This window comes from Gadus macrocephalus, chromosome 8 (assembly GCF_031168955.1).
Source record: "Gadus macrocephalus chromosome 8, ASM3116895v1".
NCBI classification, from domain to species: Eukaryota; Metazoa; Chordata; class Actinopteri; order Gadiformes; family Gadidae; genus Gadus; species Gadus macrocephalus.
Genome location: NC_082389.1, coordinates 4,393,408 through 4,415,310, shown reverse-complemented (window position 1 = coordinate 4,415,310; position 21,903 = coordinate 4,393,408). Strand labels below are relative to the sequence as shown.

The 21,903-nt window shown below is 48.7% G+C and overlaps 3 protein-coding genes across 3 annotated transcripts; 1 reads left to right on the top strand and 2 right to left on the bottom strand.

Moving 5' to 3' along the window:
* Window positions 1-887: 887 nt before the first annotated feature.
* Window positions 888-6,329, bottom strand: ube2v2 (ubiquitin-conjugating enzyme E2 variant 2). The gene is made up of 4 exons (XM_060058171.1): window positions 6,187-6,329; window positions 2,962-3,110; window positions 2,165-2,287; window positions 888-1,776 (listed from the first exon to the last, which is right to left on the bottom strand). Exons 1-4 carry the CDS (start codon window positions 6,200-6,202, stop codon window positions 1,633-1,635), a joined length of 432 nt encoding a protein of 143 aa, XP_059914154.1. The 5' UTR covers window positions 6,203-6,329; the 3' UTR covers window positions 888-1,632.
* A 115-nt stretch (window positions 6,330-6,444) lies between these two features.
* Window positions 6,445-18,492, bottom strand: mcm4 (minichromosome maintenance complex component 4). The gene is made up of 17 exons (XM_060058170.1): window positions 18,362-18,492; window positions 18,030-18,104; window positions 17,695-17,847; window positions 17,264-17,427; window positions 15,484-15,585; window positions 15,005-15,100; window positions 14,380-14,475; window positions 14,017-14,155; window positions 13,023-13,243; window positions 12,769-12,889; window positions 11,949-12,208; window positions 10,367-10,732; window positions 9,679-9,806; window positions 8,733-8,940; window positions 7,939-8,167; window positions 7,277-7,410; window positions 6,445-6,937 (listed from the first exon to the last, which is right to left on the bottom strand). Exons 2-17 carry the CDS (start codon window positions 18,088-18,090, stop codon window positions 6,842-6,844), a joined length of 2,574 nt encoding a protein of 857 aa, XP_059914153.1. The 5' UTR covers window positions 18,091-18,104; window positions 18,362-18,492; the 3' UTR covers window positions 6,445-6,841.
* Window positions 18,493-20,193: 1,701 nt separating this feature from the next.
* cebpd (CCAAT enhancer binding protein delta) lies at window positions 20,194-21,842 on the top strand. The gene has a single exon (XM_060058169.1). The coding sequence runs from the start codon at window positions 20,497-20,499 to the stop codon at window positions 21,496-21,498; it is 1,002 nt and encodes a 333-aa protein (XP_059914152.1). The 5' UTR covers window positions 20,194-20,496; the 3' UTR covers window positions 21,499-21,842.
* The last annotated feature ends 61 nt before the right edge of the window (window positions 21,843-21,903 follow it).

Sequence of the window (21,903 nt, the reverse complement as noted above, 5' to 3'; positions counted from 1 at the left end):
TTTGTGGCATCAGGTTTTTTCACCAAGTCTATCTCTGACGATGGAATAGTTTTGTTCGAAATATAAGTTAAGTAGGCCACGATAACCGTTACAGAGTGCCCCGCGCCCGGATTGATTGCACATCATGCATATTAGAAATTGTAATGAATTAATTAGGAACATTGATTCGTGCCCCTGATTGGGTTTTGCTGTGAGATAACTTATTCCCAACCCAGCACCCATAACGGAAGGGAGGAAGAGAGTTTTTTGCTGTCTACACAATATCCGATTCTGACCTGGCCGAATAACAGTCAAAATGTCGGGAAATTGCCTGAATTGCATCTTGAATATGACCCAATATTCTTCCAAACGCAAGAGTCTGAAAACATTGAGAAACAGTGGCAATTTTTTCTGCATGGCTGCAAATATATATTTTTAACAGTTGACGTGATGAAATGCAAAGTTGATTCAATTACATAAATCAACCACACATAATAGGTATTCAGCAAGCTTCTAGGGCTGCATATGATTAAATACAGAGTCTAAAAGGCAACTAATGTGATTTGTTTATCTTAAGCATTACACATAAGTGTCCAGCTCTGATTTGGATAGCTTATTTATAAGCAGAAACAGTTATTAATCAATGCTGAAAACTAATGGAATAGCATATCGCCAGTGACGTGTTGGCCAATGACGAACCTTGTTACGTCAAACGTAAGGTGATGGGGTCACCCAGAAGATTCATCATCTGCTCGGTCTGTCATGGTGAAAAATCCCAGAGGGACCATTAAATCCTAATGAATGAATAATCGTAAATTACTTCGCCGTCGGGAGACACTTCCGAGGATATCTTTAGAGAGAGAAGAGGAGAAACGTGACATGCTCGAGATAAAGGAGATGAGAGCCACTTTCTTCATTCCAAGCGATTTTTAATTTTCAGAAAAATCCCAAGTTCATTCACCTGCCATCATTCACTAAATGCAAGGGTTTCAGAATAGACGTTACATGTCAAAGAGCTGCTGAACATAAACAGATGGGCGGCGCGTCCCAGTACAGGGAGACGCGCATGTCAACACAGGCGCATAACGTCAATCTCCCGCACGGCGACACGTGGAGACCGAGAAGCCAGGGCTCGAAGTCGCTGTGGCGGCGTGGCGATCCACAGCGAGGAACATCTGAACGTTGAAACTCAAACTCAAATAGTCTTTCCCCGTTTTATTAGTGACATAATAACATGCCATCGCTCACATGGTCTCGTAACTTGCTTTAGTCGTTTGAACAACAGAAAAGTGGGGACTCACAGCCTCGCTAATCCCGCCATGCTCCCCCCCCCCCCCACCAAAGCCAACGCATACTGGAAGATCTCAAACATTTTAACCAAATGGACAAAATAACCAAAAGTATAACTTTACACCCCTCAGGGTGCCTACCGGTACACTTGCAACTCCAACCACTATAACTACCTAGTGCTTAACTGCAGGACACTTTAATTCAGAATGAGCAAAATAATAATAATAATAATAAAAAATAAAAATACCAATCTTGCTGTTGCAGACATTACTGTCGGAAGTGCCAAGTGAGCGTCTCAGTGATTTACACAATGTTTCTAAAAGAGTAAGGTTTAAGACAGAGGGTAAAAACAATCCGGTGGAGCTAGTTGTACGTCTGTCCTTCGGGCGGCTGTGGAAGCTTCGTGTTTTCTCTGGACGTCATGAGGCGCCGTAGCTCTTCGAGAACCGCCTTAATGCTATAAGTATTTTTCCAGTTTGCTAACATTGGTATGCTACGTGAATCCACCTGTGGCAAAAACAAAAACACATGTTATATCGGTTATTCTAGTGGGAAGTTCCCTCAATAACATAACAGTTGTACGTACCTTAAAAATACTACACAGCATTTTGTAGCATCTTAACCTAGCTGTCTTGTTGTATACAGGGAATGGGTTAACCTAGCGATTGTTAGTGCTTGGCACTTGGTTCTATGCACATCCTTTCTGTACCGACAGATATATTGTTGTTTCTCTTTTGATTTGTCAAATGTACTTATTGTAGGGCGCTTTGGATAAAAACCTCTGCAACATGCCCTCAATGTAAAATGCCATTTTATTTTATAACTCACGATACTTCAAAGTGTAGAAGACTTTCCTAGAAAAACAAGAACAACCCTAGCATAATAATCTACTCACCATGCCGTTGGAGTTTATCCCGTTCATACTAATTTTTGTTACAAATCGTACGGTCGGGGCCATCTCGGGGTACCTCTGTCCACACTCCACCTTCAGACTGTATATCCTGTTCTCGTAATACGTCTGCAAAGCAAAGAGGAACCTGTTACAAAGGTTGCTTCGCTCAAGGCATTATGAACTTCAAAAAAAGGTCAAGAACAAACAAACTCTGTCGCAGGTCAGCGAGCAAATGTGCTCAAAAAGGACATGAAATACTTAGAAAGACTTTTAGCTTAAAACGGTCGGCTTGTGTTTGGACCAAATACTTCGGACTGGCCTACTTTGATTTGGTTTGAGAAAGAACAGCACCATACAGATTTCAATTTATTATACTAAAACAGGAATCATTAGAGGCAAAACTTAATTTGACCCATGTTCAAACATGATCTTTAGGGTCCCATATTATACCAACAGGTGTGAGTGTGATTAGCCATTACAAGCCGTTTAGTAAATTGGCCTCTCCTGTTTTAGTGACATCCGAAGTACGCGTGTCCAGTGTCCACCTAGATGTGTGCTTGATTGATCAGTCTGCGAGCCTACCCAGTGGACTGTAGCAAACGTTGCTCATCTATCCGTCATACATTCTAGGTGGACACGCCCCGACGTGATATCAGAAGAGGCCGATTTTCAAAACGGCTAGTCACGGCTAGACCCGCTCACACCTGGCGGTACAATATGGGACCCTCAAGCGCCGTGTGTTTGGGAAGTCGACCCACGGGGGGGGCAACGTGCGGTGCGGGCCGCTGGGCGAGGCTTACTCTGGCCGGTCCGATGATCATCCCCGTCCACCGCGTGAGGGTCATGTCCTCGTCGTCCTCCAGTCCCCAGCTCACGGTGCCGTCCCCCACCCCCTTCTGTCCCTCCTCCAGCTCATCCAGTAGGCGGAAATTGCGTGGAACTTTGACTCCTGTGGGCAGAGGCGGCGTACGTTAACACTCACGCTGCATGGCGTGGCATGCAGGATGAGTGTTTGAACCCCAACAACCAAAACACTGGTGAACATCGTTGTTAGGGATACACCAATACCAGCGGCCTTACCCCAAAACACTAAAGGCCCAGTTATGGATCCATTGTTGACGTCAACACAGGTGGGGTTTGTTTACGGACCCATTACGTCCTTGCGGACCCTCCTTGCGTCCACCATAAGGGCCTGACATGCGCCTCCAAAAAATTCTAACCTTCCGTCGAGGCGGCGCAGCAGCAAGGGCTGTGATTGGTTCGCTCACTAAAACCTGAGGCCGAACCAAATGAGGTTCACGACTGCGTTGAAGCGTGTGTTCATTAGGTTGCGTCGACACGGAACCATAACTGAACCGTATGTACTCGCGTTACACAATCGAAGACTACGTTTACATTTAAGAGCATTTAGCAGACGCCAAAGCGAGTGACAACGGTTCACACACATACACACATTCACATAGCGACCGCGGAGTCAACCATGAAGGCTTTCTTTGAACAAGATCCGGTTTATCATCACAACTTTATAATGGTTCGTACATAATGTGAACACCCTCGACCGCATTTCAATGTACACCCTGTCTGGTGTTGAGGGGTGAAGGCCCCGACACACCAAACCAGCGCAGGAGAACTATCCGCGACGAGGGCATACTGTTGCCTAGAGTCGCCTGTGTCTTGCCCATTAAGTTGCCCTTTGAACACACCGCAAAAGACTACAGCCAACGGCCCACTAACACATTCATGCTGGGTCTGGGTGAGGGGAAATACGTCTCAAGTAGCCCCAACCACTACGTTCCAACCCTAACCACCACTGGTATCCCTGCGCCCCAACATTATTGTAACCAGTGCTTGTGACACAAACAGGTTGACTTTTGCTGATGCATAGACCGGAAACGAACCATTGCTCACTTTCAACAGCTTCTAAAAAATGCGGTCCACAGACTCAGGGAACCTTTAACCCAGTAAATGGCCCAGCATATAGGGTGCTTTTGGCACCACCTTTCAGAATGACACATGCACCTTTCCTGCTATTATATAGGCCAGTGTCGACGCGTGGATTTAAAAAAAAAAACGCAAAGGAACTGAATCGACACATGTTGGAACCCATCAAGCTACGAACGCCTCAAGCTTGTACGCTCTAGGAACAACAAGTCTACCTTGGCAGCTCTTCTCTTAACAGTGAGTGATACTCGAAGGCATGAGACACAGGCCAACTCCCAGGTCAAAAAGCGATACTACAGGTTTGATGAGGTAGAGGCAGGAAAAACAGTGCCACTGATTTTGTTTGAATAGAAGGGATTAGGAGCCAATCCCAGGCCTACTCTTTGCTTCTATAGATCACTTGCTTCCTGTAGCTGACGATCCCTCCTACCGGCTCAGAGAAAGAAAACAGGAAAGTCTGGCTTTCATGCTTGGCCTCCACAGGGCCACTTACAATAACAGATGTAAGTTAAGTAGCATTCTGTGGCCAATGACAAGCACAGGTGTGGGTAAAAGGTAATTCAACCAAAACCTTAATGAGTCAGTTGACAATGTCCTTTTTTGCCCTAAAAGATGCATTTCTATATTTAAGTTACATGCATTGAGTAAATAGATAGACATAGTTCTTGCAATTATTTATTTGTAAACAGAAAATCCCTTAAAGGAAACACATCTCAGTTTGACCAGCATTTAACTGAGATGGACGATAAGTGAAAGCGTAGCCAATGGGTGATGCCTTGTTAGTTTGTTCCTTGATAGTCACGTTTTCAGTAGGTTATCACAGCAGACAGTTTTCGGTACCAGTATATATAGTTATGCTGCTGCAACGAACGGAACTAGCATCTCAATCTACATTGAGATGTAGATTCATTTCATTTCATTTCGCGCATGCCTAGCAGCGCGAAATGAAATCGCGCGCAAGGCAGCATGGGTATACCCAGGCTATGCAAGAACGTCCATTGTCGAATGAAAGTGGGTTCTGATCTCAAGTGTGTCCTGGCCGATTCCGGTTCAAGCAATAGAATTTTGCAATATTTCCATAATTTTAGTGAACAGCAACCGAAAAATATACAATAGTCATTCATGCTTTCAGAGTCTGAACCGACGCTTCCTGGTGACGCGACGCGCGGTTCCGTGTATTTCGCGGGAAACCAATAACGCACCAGTAACACACCGACGTGTGCATGCATGGTGCACAACAACATGGTCCACCAATACCCAGAGCCATCAGAGCGTCCATCGTCCCACACCTGGCGCAACGCCGTCAGACGTCACGGAAGACCATCAAACACCGTTTTGATCTCAAATTCAGTCCTCGGTGCAACAGCGGCATAAATAAATCAACACATCCGCATCACGCATTGCTTTCAATACTGGATTTACGTCCCATTGAGTTATATGGTCGTAGGGGGAACTGGGCACTGCTGAGATGTGGTGGCGTTGTTGTGGCCACCGGCGCCGCACCTGTGCGCAAATCGTATGCACACAATGCGCATCCACCGCCCAGGTGCCGCGCTGGCGTTACCCATAGCCGGTTGTAGCGCACACACACCCGCACGGTAATCGGTAAAGCCGCAGAAGCCCGTTACCAATAGCACTACCGCACAGATATCGGTAACACCACAAAAGCGCGTTACCAATAGCACTACCGCACGGCTATCGGTCACGCCACCACGGCACCGCCCCAGTGCCGCGCTGGCTTTACCGATAGCCGTGCGGTGCAGCACGCTGAAGATGCGACCACAGCGTTTGGTTTTGCATGCTTTTGGCTTCCCAGCATGTGGTCCTCCTCATAGCCAGTCGGGACTCAACCTCCTGGGCTAGCTTTAGCATGCACGCCAGCCTCCTCCTCCTCCTCACAACGACGGACGGTTCCGTGATGGATCGCGCCTCGCACTAAATCGGCCGCTTAGGCGACATAACCCCCGCCTCGGTCCACCGATGAATCTAATAAAATCGGCCCCTTTCCCCTGTGCGCTTGCGTGTCGTCGCTGCAAATGTACACATGATTTTAGTCCCATGAAACAAGCCCAAAACATACAAACCTAAGGAGGCCGCCATCTTCTCCAGTCAAATCCAGAAGCAGAGCTGTGACGTCACGTGTTGAAACAGCAGCATCATCACCCGTCACCCGTGCCAATTTATTATTGGGGAGGAACTGTAACCGATTCAGCCGTCAGCAGAACACTAGACGATGAGAGGATGGGGTTAATTTTCTGCTCTGTAAGGAAACAATGCATCTAGTTGCATTGCTTGGAAATAAAGACACTAATGCAAAGTCATTGATTAGAACACGCAAACTTAGTTTTTGATATTATTTATTTTTAATCGTTGACTGATACTTTTTTTTTGACACTTTATAAAAAAGGGAAAAACTGTTACCATTCCAATCTGGGTCCAATCTCCATTCTAAACCAAATTGTGTCAAGCAATAAACAATTAAACATTAACAGTCAGACAACTTCAAGGGAAATAAACACTATACGTCTTAATATTTAATTTTATGACATTTTCTTTTTATAGCCTCCACAATATCACCCCTTTGAACCAGCAACCTCCTCAAATCCACAACAAACCAGCAAAAAAAAGACAGAAGTATACAACTTGTAACACATTTACTACTATAATACATATTTTTACACTAGCATCTTCTCAGACACAACACTGATGTCTTCTGTTCCATCCTTCACAATAAGAGCGTTAGGTCGCCAGTCGGATGGTCTTCCCAGAGATGGTCAGGTAATCCTCGTCACACAGAGCTTTGAGGGCCTCCTCAAACTGATCCTTTGTGATCGCCTGAAAATATACAAAGAGGATCAAAATTAACGTCCGAATATGAAATAAATGCAAAAAGTACAAGGAACAGTTGGTCAAGAGGGGGCAGTCAATGAATTTGACATATTTTGTAGTTAAAACCAATGTTCCAACAGAATCTTATTATACAGACAAGAATAGCATCAATTACAGCATCAGATGATCCATTATTCCCCCCCTCGGATTAAACTCTGATTTAAGGTAGAACACAGACGAAAAAATAAAAAAAATCAAGTAAAATGTATTCTTTATAAACAAAAGTATATCCATCTTCAAAACTATAAAGACCAAAAAGTATAAAAGTATAAATCATTTAATTACAGTTTCCGACTGTCCCCTGAGGTCGTCAAACAGCTGCTGGAACTTCATGACGGGGGTCTTGGTTCTGGACTGGAGCATCTTCTTCAGGGCCGCCGTGATCTCCTCCTTCCTCTTGCGGGCCGTGGCGCTCATTCCTGGAACAAGGAAACAAAACCCGCAGTTTCAGTCTCTGCTGCAAATCCTTTGTGTAGTCGTAAGCCGCTCTGGATAAAAGCGTCTGCCAACTGCTCTGAATGCATACGTGAATGTAAAAGTGCGTCACCGTGTTTAAAATTAACAGTAAGCGGTCTCCGGTTTCCGATGATTATCAACTGCAATGCTAACAGTCAGTTTACCGCACAGAAAAGACAACAAGAACACATTGAGATGGAGCCAGCGCAATCGGTTTGGTCAACGTTTATCAAAAGACACCGGTAGCTTTTATATTTGCCTGACTGAATATTTGCCTGATTTTGTCTTCACCCAGGCTATCGCTACAAGCCTGGGCATAGACCCAATATAAACTGTATGCGTTTTCAGAATTGTGTTTTAACATCACTAAACCCCCCCCCCCCACTGTCTCAGTTCAACATCGTACCTTTCCCAGTCAACACACACGGTTTACATTTTTTTTGTGCGTTGGCATAAATACTCCTCTTCTTGTCATCATAACACACACACACCTGTGGTGAGGATAGATATGTCCACAAAGCCGGTCCTGGGGTCTGTGGCCGACTGCTTCAGGGCCTCGCGGTGGAGCCTCTTGGCCTCCTCCACGTCGATGGTCTCCACCTTGTCGCTGAAGCGCACCTTGGCGTGGGCCTCGGCCAGACGGATCAGGGACTCCAGCTGCCGGGGGTAGGCCGACACCATGCCCCGCCCGCTGCCCACCTTCCTCATCTCCACGTAGGCCTGAGGGGGGGCACACGGACACAGGGGGTCATTCGGTGATGAAGGGACACTCTCTCCCTCTTTCTCACCCCCTTAAAAGCAAAATGGGTCTCTACGGAGGAGAACTACACTGGGGTGCGTTCCAATTCCAGCTCAACACAGCCACTCTCACTGGGGCTGAATCCATTCATTTTAACGGACGGCCTTTATACAGCGCTTTTCTAACCAGTGGCCACTGAAAGCGTTTTACAATACTGCCTCACATTCACCCGTTCACGCACACATTCACACACCGACGGCGGAGTCAACCACGCAAGGCGACAGCCAGCTCGTCGGGAGCGGTCAGAGCGAGGCGTCTCGCTCAGGGACACCTCGGCACTCGGCGAGGAGGAGCCGGGGGATCAAACCAACAACCTTCCGGTTACCAGCCAACCCGCTGTACCTCCTGAAGCCGAATGCCGCCCTTTATTAACGTCATTGACAAGACTTGTCAATCATGTTACACTAATAAATGTCATTTATAAGTGACACACTGCGTGCATTAAACACAACGACACGCACCGCACACACACACACACACACACACCTCGATGAGGGCCTGGCCGGCCTCCTCGCTCAGCTTGGGCTGGATGTAGGAGCGGGCGTAGGCGATGAAGTCCTTGAGCACGGCCATGTCCAGGTTCTCCTCCTCCAGCTGCTCCTCGCTCTGGTAGTACAGCGACACCAGGTGGTGGGCCAGCTTACGGTCGTACGCCTCGTCCTGGGGGTCCAGCATGAGGAAGATGAGGTCGAACCTGCAGACAGACGACCACCCGACAAGCAGACGAGTTCAGCACAAATTGAGGGCGGGGGGTGAGGGGGTGAGGGGGTGAGGGTGCGTTGTTGGGTGGATGGCTGTTGACGGGGGGGGGGGGGAGTGAGGGGGTGAGGGTGTGTTGTTGGGTGTTGACGGGGGGGGGAGTGAGGGGGTGAGGGTGTGTTGTTGGGTGTTGACGGGGGGGGGGGGGAGTGAGGGGGTGAGGGTGTGTTGTTGGGTGTTGAGGGGGGGAGTGAGGGGGTGAGGGTGTGTTGTTGGGTGTTGACGGGGGGGGGAGTGAGGGGGTGAGGGTGTGTTGTTGGGTGTTGAGGGGGGGAGTGAGGGGGTGAGGGTGTGTTGTTGGGTGTTGACGGGGGGGGGAGTGAGGGGGTGAGGGTGTGTTGTTGGGTGTTGAGGGGGGGAGTGAGGGGGTGAGGGGGTGTTGTTGGGTGTTGACGGGGGGGGGGGGAGTGAGGGGGTGAGGGTGTGTTGTTGGGTGGATGGGTGTTGAGGAGGGTGAGAGGGGGGGGGGGGACGGGGGGGTGGTTCGAGGGCTGAGAGGGGAAGATGAGTTGGAACCCTGGAAGCATCCAACACGTAAACGAGTGTTTTGTTTGACGGGGCCGGGGCGTGGGAGGGGGAGGCAGGGTCCGGGAATAAAATAAATAGAAAATATGTGTTTGAGGACGGAGGACGATGACGACGGGCGCTGTAACCATGGCAACAGGAGGCTGACCTGGAGAGCAGCGTGTGGGGCAGCTGGATGTTCTCGATGGTGGTCTTCTTGGGGTTCCACTGAGACTCCACGGGATTGGCCGCTGCCAGGATGGAGGTGCGAGCGTTCAGCTGGCAGATGATTCCCGCCTGCAGTCACAGAATATATGAATTTAAAAACTAAACAAAAAAAAAAATGCGAGAGAATGAACCCATCGGAAAAAAACATTTGGCGCTTTACTGACATTTAAGCAGAAATTCTAACCCTAACTTAAATCAGAGACCCCGTTATCATTCTGGGGTGTGCTGTTCAGTTGTTCACACTAATCAGTTTCTAATTGACAACGCTTCAATGCTGGTCATTTACATTTAGGGCATTTAGCAGTGGCTTTTATCCAAAGCAACTTTTATCAATTATTAAGTTCACCCATTCCCGGTATACAACAATGATAGCTAGGATAAGACTCTATACAATGCTAAGCACTATTTTTTAAGTGCCAGGACGCACAATAAAACGTGTACATCAAGTGCCAGGACGTCCAAACGCCAATCCTCTACGCAGTATAGAACCGCCGTCCTCTCAAGGCAAACCTCCCACAGATCTCGACGCCGTCTTCCCTCACCCCAGGGTGCGAAAACACAACCCCCCCCCCCACCTCACCCTCACCCTCGAACCCCAACAACAACAACAACACATCAGCGCTCGTCACCTTGGCGATGGAGAGGGTCTGCTGCTCCATGACCTCGTGCAGCACCGAGCGCGTGCTGTCGCTCATCTTGTCGAACTCGTCGATGCAGCAGATGCCGTTGTCGCTGAGCACCAGCGCGCCCGTCTGCAGCACCGTCTGCCGCGTCTCGGGGTCCTTCATGATGTAGGCCGTGAGGCCCACCGCGCTCGAGCCCTTGCCCGAGGTGTACTGGCCGCGCGGCACCAGGTTGAACACGTACTGCAGCAGCTGGGACTTGCTGGTGCCGGGGTCGCCGCACAGCAGGATGTTGACCTCCGCCCGGAAGTTGCCCCGCCCCGTCTGGCTGAAGTCCTTGCGGGTGCCGCCGAACAACTGCAGCAGGATGCCCTGGTGGAGCGGAGGAGATGGGTCGACGCGGTCGCACGTTTTAGTACGATGCACGGGTATTTTTTTTTCTTCCTCGTTACACACAGCCGATATACCGACAGATCGCCGAAACGTCTCAATTAATATTTAGGTCTAAATTGTGATGTTTACATTTAGCGCACGCTTTTATCCGAAGCGCCTTACAATAAGTACATTCGTCAGAAGAAGGAGAAACAACACTATATCGCTGTCGGTGCAGTAAGGATGTTCATAGAACCAAGTGCCGAGCTCTAACAATCGCTAGGTTAACTCATTCCCCGTACACAAAGACAGCAAAGGACAATGCTGCGTGTTGCTAAGTACTATCTTTAAGTTCCAGGCAGACAACATACGATAAGTACGTAGGAGGGAAGCTCAACACATCAACCCTACGTCACACACACACACAAATCAACCCTACGTCACACACACACACACACACACACACATCAACCCTACGTCACACACACACACACACACATCAACCCTACGTCACACACACACACACACATCAACCCTACGTCACACACACACACACACACACACACATCAACCCTACGTCACACACACACACACACATCAACCCTACGTCACACACACACACACACACATCAACCCTACGTCACACACACACACACATCAACCCTACGTCACACACACACACACACACATCAACCCTACGTCACACGCACACACATCAACCTTACGTCACACACATCAACCCTACGTCACACACACACACACACACACACATCAACCCTACGTCACACACATCAACCCTACGTCACACACACACACACACACACATCAACCCTACGTCACACACACACACACACACATCAACCCTACGTCACACACACACACACACACATCAACCCTACGTCACACACACACACACATCAACCCTACGTCACACACACACACACACACACACACACATCAACCCTACGTCACACATCAACCCTACGTCACACACACACATCAACCCTACGTCACACATCAACCCTACGTCACACACACACATCAACCCTACGTCACACACACACACACACATCAACCCTACGTCACACATCAACCCTACGTCACACGCACACACATCAACCCTACGTCACACGCACACACATCAACCCTACGTCACACGCACACACATCAACCCTACGTCACACATCAACCCTACCACACACACACACACACACACCTTCTTGATGTCCTCGTGCTCGTAGATGCTGGGGGCCAGCGCAGAGGAGAGCCGGTCGTAGACGTCGGGCTTGGCGGCCAGCTCACGCAGCGTCTGGACGCGGGCCTCGGTGAACAGCCGCTGCTCGTTCTCGTCGTCCTGCCCGTGCAGGCGCTTCTCGTCCGTCTTGCGGAAGTGGATGACGTCGATGTGCGTCTTGTACACCGACTTGACGTTGCTCTGCCGGGGGTTGACACGCATGGGCACGGCACGGTAGATGCCTGGGGGGGAGAGGAGAGGTGGAGTTGAGTTAACGGGAGGATGGAGGGAGAGAGAGGAGGGGTGAGGGGGGGGTTAAGTTGTTATGGGAGGATGGAGGGAGCTCTGTCGTTGTCGTGATGTTTGAACGATGGGAATTGGAAATGTAGACTTCTAAAAGGGGGTCTGTTTTACACAAAAACAAGCTCACTTTACCTCGTCTCATCGATTTAATTGACACACACACACACACACACACACACACACACACACACACACACACACACACACACACACACACACACACACACACACACACACACACACACACACACACACACACACACACACACACACACACACACACACACACTTTTTGAAGGTTTAATCCTTTTAGGGGAGAGAGAGGGGAGAGAATGAGGCAAAGGACCGCGGAGTAGGAATCTCACCCTGGTTACTGCGGTAAGGACTATGCCTTAATGGTTAGCGCTCTACCCGGGGAAACACCGGGGCGCCCCAATACAAACTACTTCAAAAACATAAACAGTACCCATGAGGAACCTGTGTGGCTCCTCCCCCTTACCGGTGATGTTGATGCGGTCCCCGGGCTGCACCTTGTCCACCAGGTCGTTGTGGGCGTACACCACCGTGGTGTGGGGGGTCTGGCCGGCCGGCATGTCCTCCGGCGACTCCTGGATCTTAACCTGGAGCGTTTTCAAAATAAAAGCGTAAATCAAAAAAAAAAAAACGTGGCACAACCCAGTTCAAGAAGACCAACCCAGCGGGGTGTGACAGCCACGGAGACGTCACGGCACGCCGCTGTGGCGGCGGGCTCACCATCTGCTTGTCGGAGAACATGGAGCGGTTGTGGATGAGCGCCAGGCTGTGGGTGGTGTTGCAGTTGCGGCACACGGCGGGCTCGGCGATGCGCCCGCGGTCCACCTCCACGCGCGCGCTGAAGGCGCACACCGCGCACTGGAAGAAGGCCTCCTGCATCTCGGGGATGAGCTGCGAGGTGCGGATCACCATGCCGCTGATGGTGATCAGCTGGTCGATGTCTGCGGGGGCGGGGCGGGGGGGGGGGGGGGAGACAGAAGGGGTACACAGACGCTTTAGATGGAGCGGTTCTCACACACAGGGGGTGTGACCCGACCCGTGAGGGCGTTCAACGTTATCTAACGTGACGTGTGGGAGGGGGGAGATCCGAACGGGGTAAATTTGCGTTGACCCGGTTTCAACGCAAACGGGTCGTCGAGCCGTGCTTCGCTGTGGAGGCGTGTGTGTGTTTTTTTGTGGAGGTGCGTTTGTGTGTGTTTTGTGGAGGTGTGTATTTTGTTGTGGAGGTGTGCGTGTGTGTTTTGTTGTGGAGGTGTGCGTTTGTGTTTTGTTGTGGTGATGTGTTATGCTTTGAAGGTTTGTTTTGTTGTGGAGGTGTGCGTTTGTGTTTGGTTGTGGTGGTGTGCTATGCTCTGGAGGTGTGTTTTGTTGTGGAGGTGTGAGTTTGTGGTGGTGCGTTATGCTCTGGAGGTGTGTTTCGTTGTGGGGGTGTGCTTCCTTGTGTGTCCGTGCATCCGTGTCTCGTGTGTGTCTGTCTCTCTGTCTGACCTCACCCTCTGGGTTGAGGCTACTCATCTGTGTGTCCGTGCGCGTGACCGGGTTTGGGGGTGTGCGAGGGTCCATGTGTGTGTGTGTCCGTGGGTGTGTGTGTCCGTGGGGGGGGGGGGGTGTCTGTGTGTGTGTGTGTGTGTGTGTCCGTGGGTGCGTGTGTCCGAGGGGGGGGGGGGGGGGTGTCCGTGGGGGGGGGTTTGTGTCCGAGGGTGTGTTTCCTCACCCTCTGGGTTGAGGCTCCTCATGTTCCGGGTCTTCAGGGCGTTGTACGGCCGCACCTGGATCTGGTGCTCCAGGATGGAGTCCGGGAACCGCTCGAAGAACAGCTCGTTCACCGCCATGTCGAAGGTGGGGATCACCTCCTGGGGACGGGGACGGCACGCCATCAGAACTAAACCGCTCCACGTTGATGCCCTTGTGAGCGCGTGTGTATCTGCGTGTCTGTTCAATTCCCCCCATTTGATTGTCAAACCATTCTCTTATATCCATTCTCTCATATCTCAAGGAGAGCGTGACAAAAGATGGGACGGCATAAATAACCCCGTAGCGGTGTGATCGCCGCGTTGAATGCGTTCGCAGACCTCACCTGCGGGTAGCAGACGAGCTGTCTGTAGAGCTCCGCGTCGAACGAGGAGACGTGGCCACAGTTAATGTTCAGCACTGGATCCCCCACGATGCTGATCTGGAACACAAGCACAGGTTGGCTGAACGAGGTCGACACGCGGTTATTAATCGGGCACTTAATGTTGACACTTATTGTATGTCGTACATCCTTGCACTTAAAAAAATAGTACTTAGCATTGTGTAGCATCTTATCCTAGCTATCTTTGTTTAACGATTGGTAGTGCTTGGCACTTGGTTCTATGAACATCCTGACTGAGCCGACAGCGATATATTGTTTGTCTTTGTTCTGAAAAGGTACTTATGGTAATTTGCTTTGGATAAAAGCGTCTGATAAATGGCCTTAATGTAAAATGTACTAAGGTTATAAACCTTAAATAAGTGTATTAGTACATTCCGACTTTTTTCAATGTTTTTGTTCCTACTCTGGACAAGTTACTCTACTTGTGACATACATTTTCCATTATCATGGCCTTTCACAGACTACATGTCCAAGGGAAAGGCCACTCGAACGTCTCTGACAAACAGACCCATTCATGGCGTGCTTGACCTCTCTATTGGGGAAAGAGTAAACCGCGCGGTGCCGCTACCTCCTCCAGCTTCTGCATGTACAGCGGCTCGTTGAGATCCAGGCAGGAGTTCTCATCCTCCTTGGAGCTGGGGTCGATGAACCTCTGCAAGAACCTCTGTGGGTCGGGGGGAGGCGAAGACAAGACTTGAGGTTAATTTGGTTAATTTGTTTCGTTGTGGAGGCGCGCATGCGTTTGGTTTTAGGAAATGCATGCGTGTGTGTTTTGGTGCAGTGGCGTGTGTGTGCGTGTTTTGTTGTGGAGGTGTGCGTGTGTGGTTATGGAGGCGAGTGTGCTTTGTTGTGGAGATGTGTGTTTCGTCGTTCGAGGCGTGCGTGTGCGCGCCTTGTTGTGGAGGCGTTTGTGATTTGTTGTGGATGTTCGTGTGCGTTTCGTAGCGGAGGCTTGTGTGCGTGTTTTGTTGTGGAGGCGCGTTCATGCGTGATTTCTTGTGGAGCTTTGTGTGCTTTGTTGTGGAGGCCGGATGGGCTCCATCGTACCTGGAACTTCTCCTTGCAGGTGGCCACGTTGACGTCCGTCCCCCAGATGACCAGCCTCTGTCCGGCGGGCTGCTCAGCGGCAGCGGCCCCGTCGGCAGTGGGCTGCGGAGGAGAAAAAACAAGGACGTCATGCCAGTGTTTCTCCAGCACTGACCCTGCCAAAAAATATGTTGTTTGGTTCCGGTTTCCGACCGACCCTGTCAATTTATGTGCGACCCAAATTATTTTATGAGCTTTAAAAAATAAAAAAAATATTTTGATGCAAACTATAATTACGTTTTTGTACAGCTCCTCTTCATTCTATACAAGGATGAGCGAATTTTCTCGTTTTTAAAAGGAAAACAACCTACCTATCATTCGCTGCCGCTGGAAAAAATAAATAAAAAATGTATATAAATTCCCTACCTACCCATGACCTCAACTGACAACCAACAGGAACCAAACTTTTTTTTTTTTAGGCCTAAACTATAAACAAACAAAACGTGGTCATGTTTAGGTCAACTGAAATGTCTGAGCGGTGTCGTGTTAATGATTACATGGGGGTGCAGATCAGGGCCCCGTTTCCCGAAAGCATCGTTAGCCTGAGTGGATCGTGAAGTTCGTCGTACGAGCATCCTACAGTTTTCACACCGTTTCCCGAAATCACTCGTAGCTAACGAGGGCTCCAGGGGTACTCGTAGGGTGCTAAGAGCATCGTTACTATGGCCTCAGTGGAGTCGCCAGGGGACATTTCGTGGTATTGGATGTGTTTTATTAAAAGGCACCCAGTGCAACTTTCGAGGCTTAAAAATAAACATTCAATTTCTAGTCTTTTTTACACGTAGTAAGTTTCAATAACTCCATACCATTACATACCGACATTTAAGCAGCAAAGATGAGACGTCGTTGTGTGGTGAGAACTGATACAAAATCGATAACAACAATGCCGCCATTTTCTTTATTTTTTGTAACCTACAATAAATAAAGCAGGCTTCCAGTCAATGGAAAAATGGCTTCTCCCCACCGGCGATTGTTGTCGTTTACGATTTCCTATCAGTTCTCACCACACAACGACGTCTCATCTTTGCTCCTTGAATGTCGATATGTAATGGTATGGAGTTATTGAAACTTACTACGTGTAAAAAAGACTAGAAATTGAATGTTTATTTTTCATTGAATGTTTACATAAAGTTGCACTGGGTGCCTTTAAAACACATCAAATACCACGGAATGCCCAGCTGGCCCAATTTCTCAATGCCCCAAAACCAGTGGTTACCGCTGATATATTACCTTACAGACTACTGTTGGAATTAAACAGCAAAGGCAGAGACATTTTAGAAGTCAACAACATAATTTATTGCAGCAATTTTAAATTCCAAAAATACATGCGCAGCTGAAATGTACCGATCAAACGCCACGTCACAAGGCATATAATAAAATCTAATGATTCCATTGCTCTTGTGTGGGAGGTCGCTTTCGAGCTGCCCTTGCCGTCTCCCTCTGATTTTAATTCAACCATCGGGGTTAAAATGTCCTCATATTGATCAATGACAGAAGACATCTGTACATTGAGTACAGGTGTCAAACGGACTTGGGCACAGTACAGATGGCCTAGTGCGAGTGCTCCCCGAGAAAGGACACGCCGATACTATTAATATGTATAAACCTATAATACTATAAAAGGGATGAGACTAAATGTGCTAGGGTTCCACCAGTTTAAAGATTACCACCAGTAGAAAAGGTTAGTAGTCTTAAATCCTGCATTTTGTTCACAACACCATCTTTGTCCGAGTACACTCACCGGCTCAGACTGGAGGTCCACCTGTTTGGACTTGCGGACTGAACCCAGATCGGGGCGCTGTCGGGCTGGGGTGCCACGGGCCCCACTGCGGGGGGTCCCGTCCACCCTGGAGCTGGGGGTCCCGTACATCAGAGGGGAGCTCATGTCCACCTCACTAGGGAGGACTGCGGGGGGGCGGGGAGGTACACATGTCATTACAAGGTGTAAAGACGTTGAAACACACCGCCCACAACAATGATAATAGAGCATCGGTAGCATAAACATTGAGTAATCTTGTTTCACTTGTATTCGACATTAAGAGAAGATGTGTTGTAATTTATTCTCTCCTCACTACAGTCGTTCTCAGTCCGTTTTATTACACAATGATGCAGATGGGCTTCATGGTCTGGGACGTGAGGATGGTTTCAAGCGATCTTGCCGGATGAATTTACCTGAGCGACGGGGGCTGGAGAAGAGAGAGGTGTCCTGGAGGGGGTCGGGCATGTCAGTTGGTGGGGAGGTGGGCATCAGAGGCAGGTCCCCGTTAGAAGAAGGCTGTCCTCGGCGCCGCTGGGCCGGGGGAGACGTGGCACCTTCACTGGCAGCTAGAATTACAAAACGAGTAACTACTTTAGAATAGAGTAATTTAGAAATTAACCGATTATGAATTAGGGATCCAAGGCTGATATTGAATTGATCGCTAATCCGATGCCGTTGCAGCGATGGCGGATGTAAGATCTGACGGCCTACTGATGGGACGGCTTTCATGAAGGCTGGGTTGACTTACGGGTGGATGGGTTGGAGGGCCTTCCACGTTTACCACCCGGGGTTGACATCGGGGAAGACATCGCAATCAGGAGATCTAAAACGTAATCGGCGTTCAATTAATGATTATTGGCATTCATAAGACAGTAACGTCAGCTCAAATGGTATTGAGAAGCTGGCATGCGGTCGCCAACAATAGAGATACTCGTAACATAAAACTTAACAAGACTTTGGTCGACAACAAGTAAAAAGTGAGTATCTTAGTCGAGTGGGATCTTTGGTATTCATGTTATAAGTAATGAATATAGGATATTTTACTGTATTCAAACAGATTTTAATAAACTTCGCTCTTACCTTGTGTTGTGTGCGGCTTGCTTGCAAACAAACTGGCGCGAAACTGCGAGTGACGTAATTTTCGCGGGGAACTTAGCACCAATCGTAGGTCAGAACGTCCTGAACGTCTTCCGTCTTCCTAAGAAGGTGACACTTTTAATACTACCCGTCTCAGCGTCCTCCTTACATCATACGATTCCATCAAAGTATATACCCTGTCACTAGTTACTATTATTTAAATATAGTATCAACTTCTAATGAAGATATGACCCTGCAAAAAAAGTGTTAAGCGGGGAATAAAATGAACCGACCCCTACCCAACTTAGTTTCGTCCATCCGAGCAGACCCTCAGTAGTGACTCTTATTGAACACACGGTGGCGTCTCTCTCCCTTCTGGGACCGCCAGTGTAAACCAGCGCTGGATGCTGCTGTTTATTATGGAGCAGAGTTGATGTAAGGTCAGAGAGCGATGGATCACAACGCTCATGATGCTCGATCGTTATGCCTATATCTCTGTATTTATATCTATACATCTATAGATGTATAGAAAGAAAACACGACCGTCTCTCTCTCTCTCTCTGTTTCTATATAAAATATAAAAATATTATATATGTTATATGTCATATATACAGTATGCATATATGGTCGTGTTTCCCTTTTTTTTTTCTCCATAATGTATATATCTATATCTATAGAGAGAGAGAGAGAGAGAGAGAGAGAGAGAGAGAGAGAGAGAGAGAGAGAGAGAGAGAGAGAGAGAGAGAGAGAGAGAGAGAGCGAGAGTTCACATTGCTTGCAGTCCACTCTTCATCTTACCTCCACCCCTCTTATGTCGACTCACCGCTCTCTGCAGCTCTCCATTGAACTCCCAAATGCGTGAAACATCCGGAAGTTATTTGTAGACCCATCCGTCAAACTGGCGCATCTTTGATACGGCTGCACCGTTTGGTCTGACGGCTGCACCGTTTGGTCTGATATTAGTCACAATATACTTTTAAGACTACTTTTACAATGTCTGTTCAATTCCCTCGAACCCCCACTCTCTGCTGCATTCTGGCTGTGTCCTGCAATTCGCATCACACTTGAATGCAATCCACGCTTCCTTCACTGCAAATGACACCAGACATGTCCTCGTTGAACGTAAGGAGATATTAGGGAATATTAGGAGCTGACTGCGGACACTAAACTGTCTCCTTCTCATTGCGATGCATACTGGAGCACAGCTGTCTTTTCTTCAAGTGTCAAGCATCAACACATTCTTAAAGTACGCTATTCCACGTATTGTCCGGCTACTAAGACAGTCGTTATAGCCCCCCGACAACCCCCCTGAACGAGTATACTACAACTACTGCAATCTGCTTCCTATTTTTAACTTATTTTTTTCAACTTATTTTTCTTAATCTTGTGTTGTTGCTGCTATGTGAGTGTTGAGGAACCAAGCCTAATGTTACTATTGTGTACTTAAAAAAAACTTGGCATAAAAGTAACTCTGATTCTGATTCTGATTAGCTTGCAAAGTGGATTCATTGTTATACGAGCTGAAACATTTACTGTTCAGTTATTACCGAGTTATTACGTTAAGAAGTGCATACTATAGCAGAGATTCGATTCGCCCCGGGACAAACGATAGCTCACATCATTAATCCCCCTTTAATTATGCTTGGCTATATAAACAACACACATCCCCTGCTTATTCTTGAATAGGTCCATGGCTTATTCACACACTCGTAGTAAAGGCGGGCGCGGCGGGGAAACGCCCATCTCTCCATATATAGCTCAGTAGTGGGCGGTGCTTGACACCACGTGACTCCACCCAGACGTTACTGGCTGCTGAAGGGGCGGTACGCCTCGCCTTGTGTGACGTAGGCGAGGCGCATATACAAAACACTGGGCGAAATACAGGCGCTCCAGATCCGAGAAAGCGAACTTTTTTAAAGGATAGCTAATCCTGAGAAGCAAAGCGCACCACCATAGCGATACAAGTGCGCAACCAATCGAGAACCTCCAAAGAAGATAGTCACCACCTGCAGATCACCACTGTGAACACTGCGAGTGTCAGGGCTCAACTCAACTTCTGTGGCAACTTTTCTCCAGATACCAACCGGACCCCTTTGGCTTGAGACCCCCCACGTGTGCTGAACACACACCCGACCTCCATGTGTGACATATACCGCGCGGACTCCCAGTGCGTCTCACCACCATGCACCATGAGTTGGACGATGGAACCAGCTAACTTCTACGAGAACAACAAGCAGCAGCAGCAGGGGGGAGGCGTTCTCCAGGGGCTCTGCAAGCCGGGCAGATGCGACGTTCCCGGGGACGAGGTGGGGACAACCACCATGGCCGAGCTCAGCACGGCTCCCCCCACCGCCATGTACGATGACGAGAGCGCCATCGACTTCAGCCAGTACATCGAGTCCATGACAGCGGTGCCCAACCTGGAGCTGTGCAATGATGAACTGTTCCTAGACCTCTTTAATACTGTGAAGCAAGAGAAAGCAGAGTTCTACAACATGACAAACTCTGTGACGACGTCAAACAACCACCACAACAACAACAGCAGCAGCCACCACGCCATACAGCAGCAGCAGCAGCAGCAGCAACAGCAGCAGCTCTCCACGACGCACACGACTCCGTACGCGCTCGGCTGTCACAGGGATTACGAGAGGAAGCAGCACCCCGATGGATTTGACAAGGGGGTGTTCAGCGCGCCCATCAAGCAGGAGTCGGACTGGAGCGACAGCGACGTGTCCTCCTCGCTGCCGTCCCAGATCGAGACGTGTGCCCAGACCTCGGTCAGCCTGCCCATGGGACAGCCGACGCCCCCGACCACCCCGGAGCCCCACTCGGCTGTCAGCTCCGCCAGCTCCTCCCCTCGGAAGATGGGTCGGGAGAAGGGGAAGAAGTCCGTGGACCGCTATAGCCATGAGTACCGTCAGCGAAGGGAGAGGAATAACATTGCCGTGCGTAAAAGTAGGGATAAGGCGAAGCTGCGCAACATGGAGATGCAGGATAAGATGATTGACCTGGGCGCTGAGAACGATCGGCTACACAAGACCATTGACCAGCTCACCCGAGAGCTGACCGGTCTGAGAGACTTCTTCAAGCAGCTACCCAATCCCTCCTTCCCGGCGTCCACGACCGCAGACAATCGGTGACACACCCGTGTCACACTTTTTGAAAAAGACATTTGAAAGCCATACCTCAACACAGACATTTTGTTTACCATCTGTAACAGATGCATTTTAAGCTTACCATAATGGCACTGGAAATATTTGACATTGCTGCCATATTCTTTTTGTGGGAAAAAAATGTCTTTTTTTGTTTTTCAATATTAAATTATTTTACCACTGCATTTACATGTTATACCTGATACGGTACATGTTTTATAATTCTCAACTTTGTATTAAGAGCCAGAGCATGATCTTTTATATAGTTTGTATATTAAACATTTGTCTATGGAATCTATAATAAAATTTATTACGAAAAAAAAAGAAGCAAACTCTAAAGTGTCTGTTTGGTCTTTAGGACCTTGGGGAGACGGGGAGGTTCAAGGTGTGAAC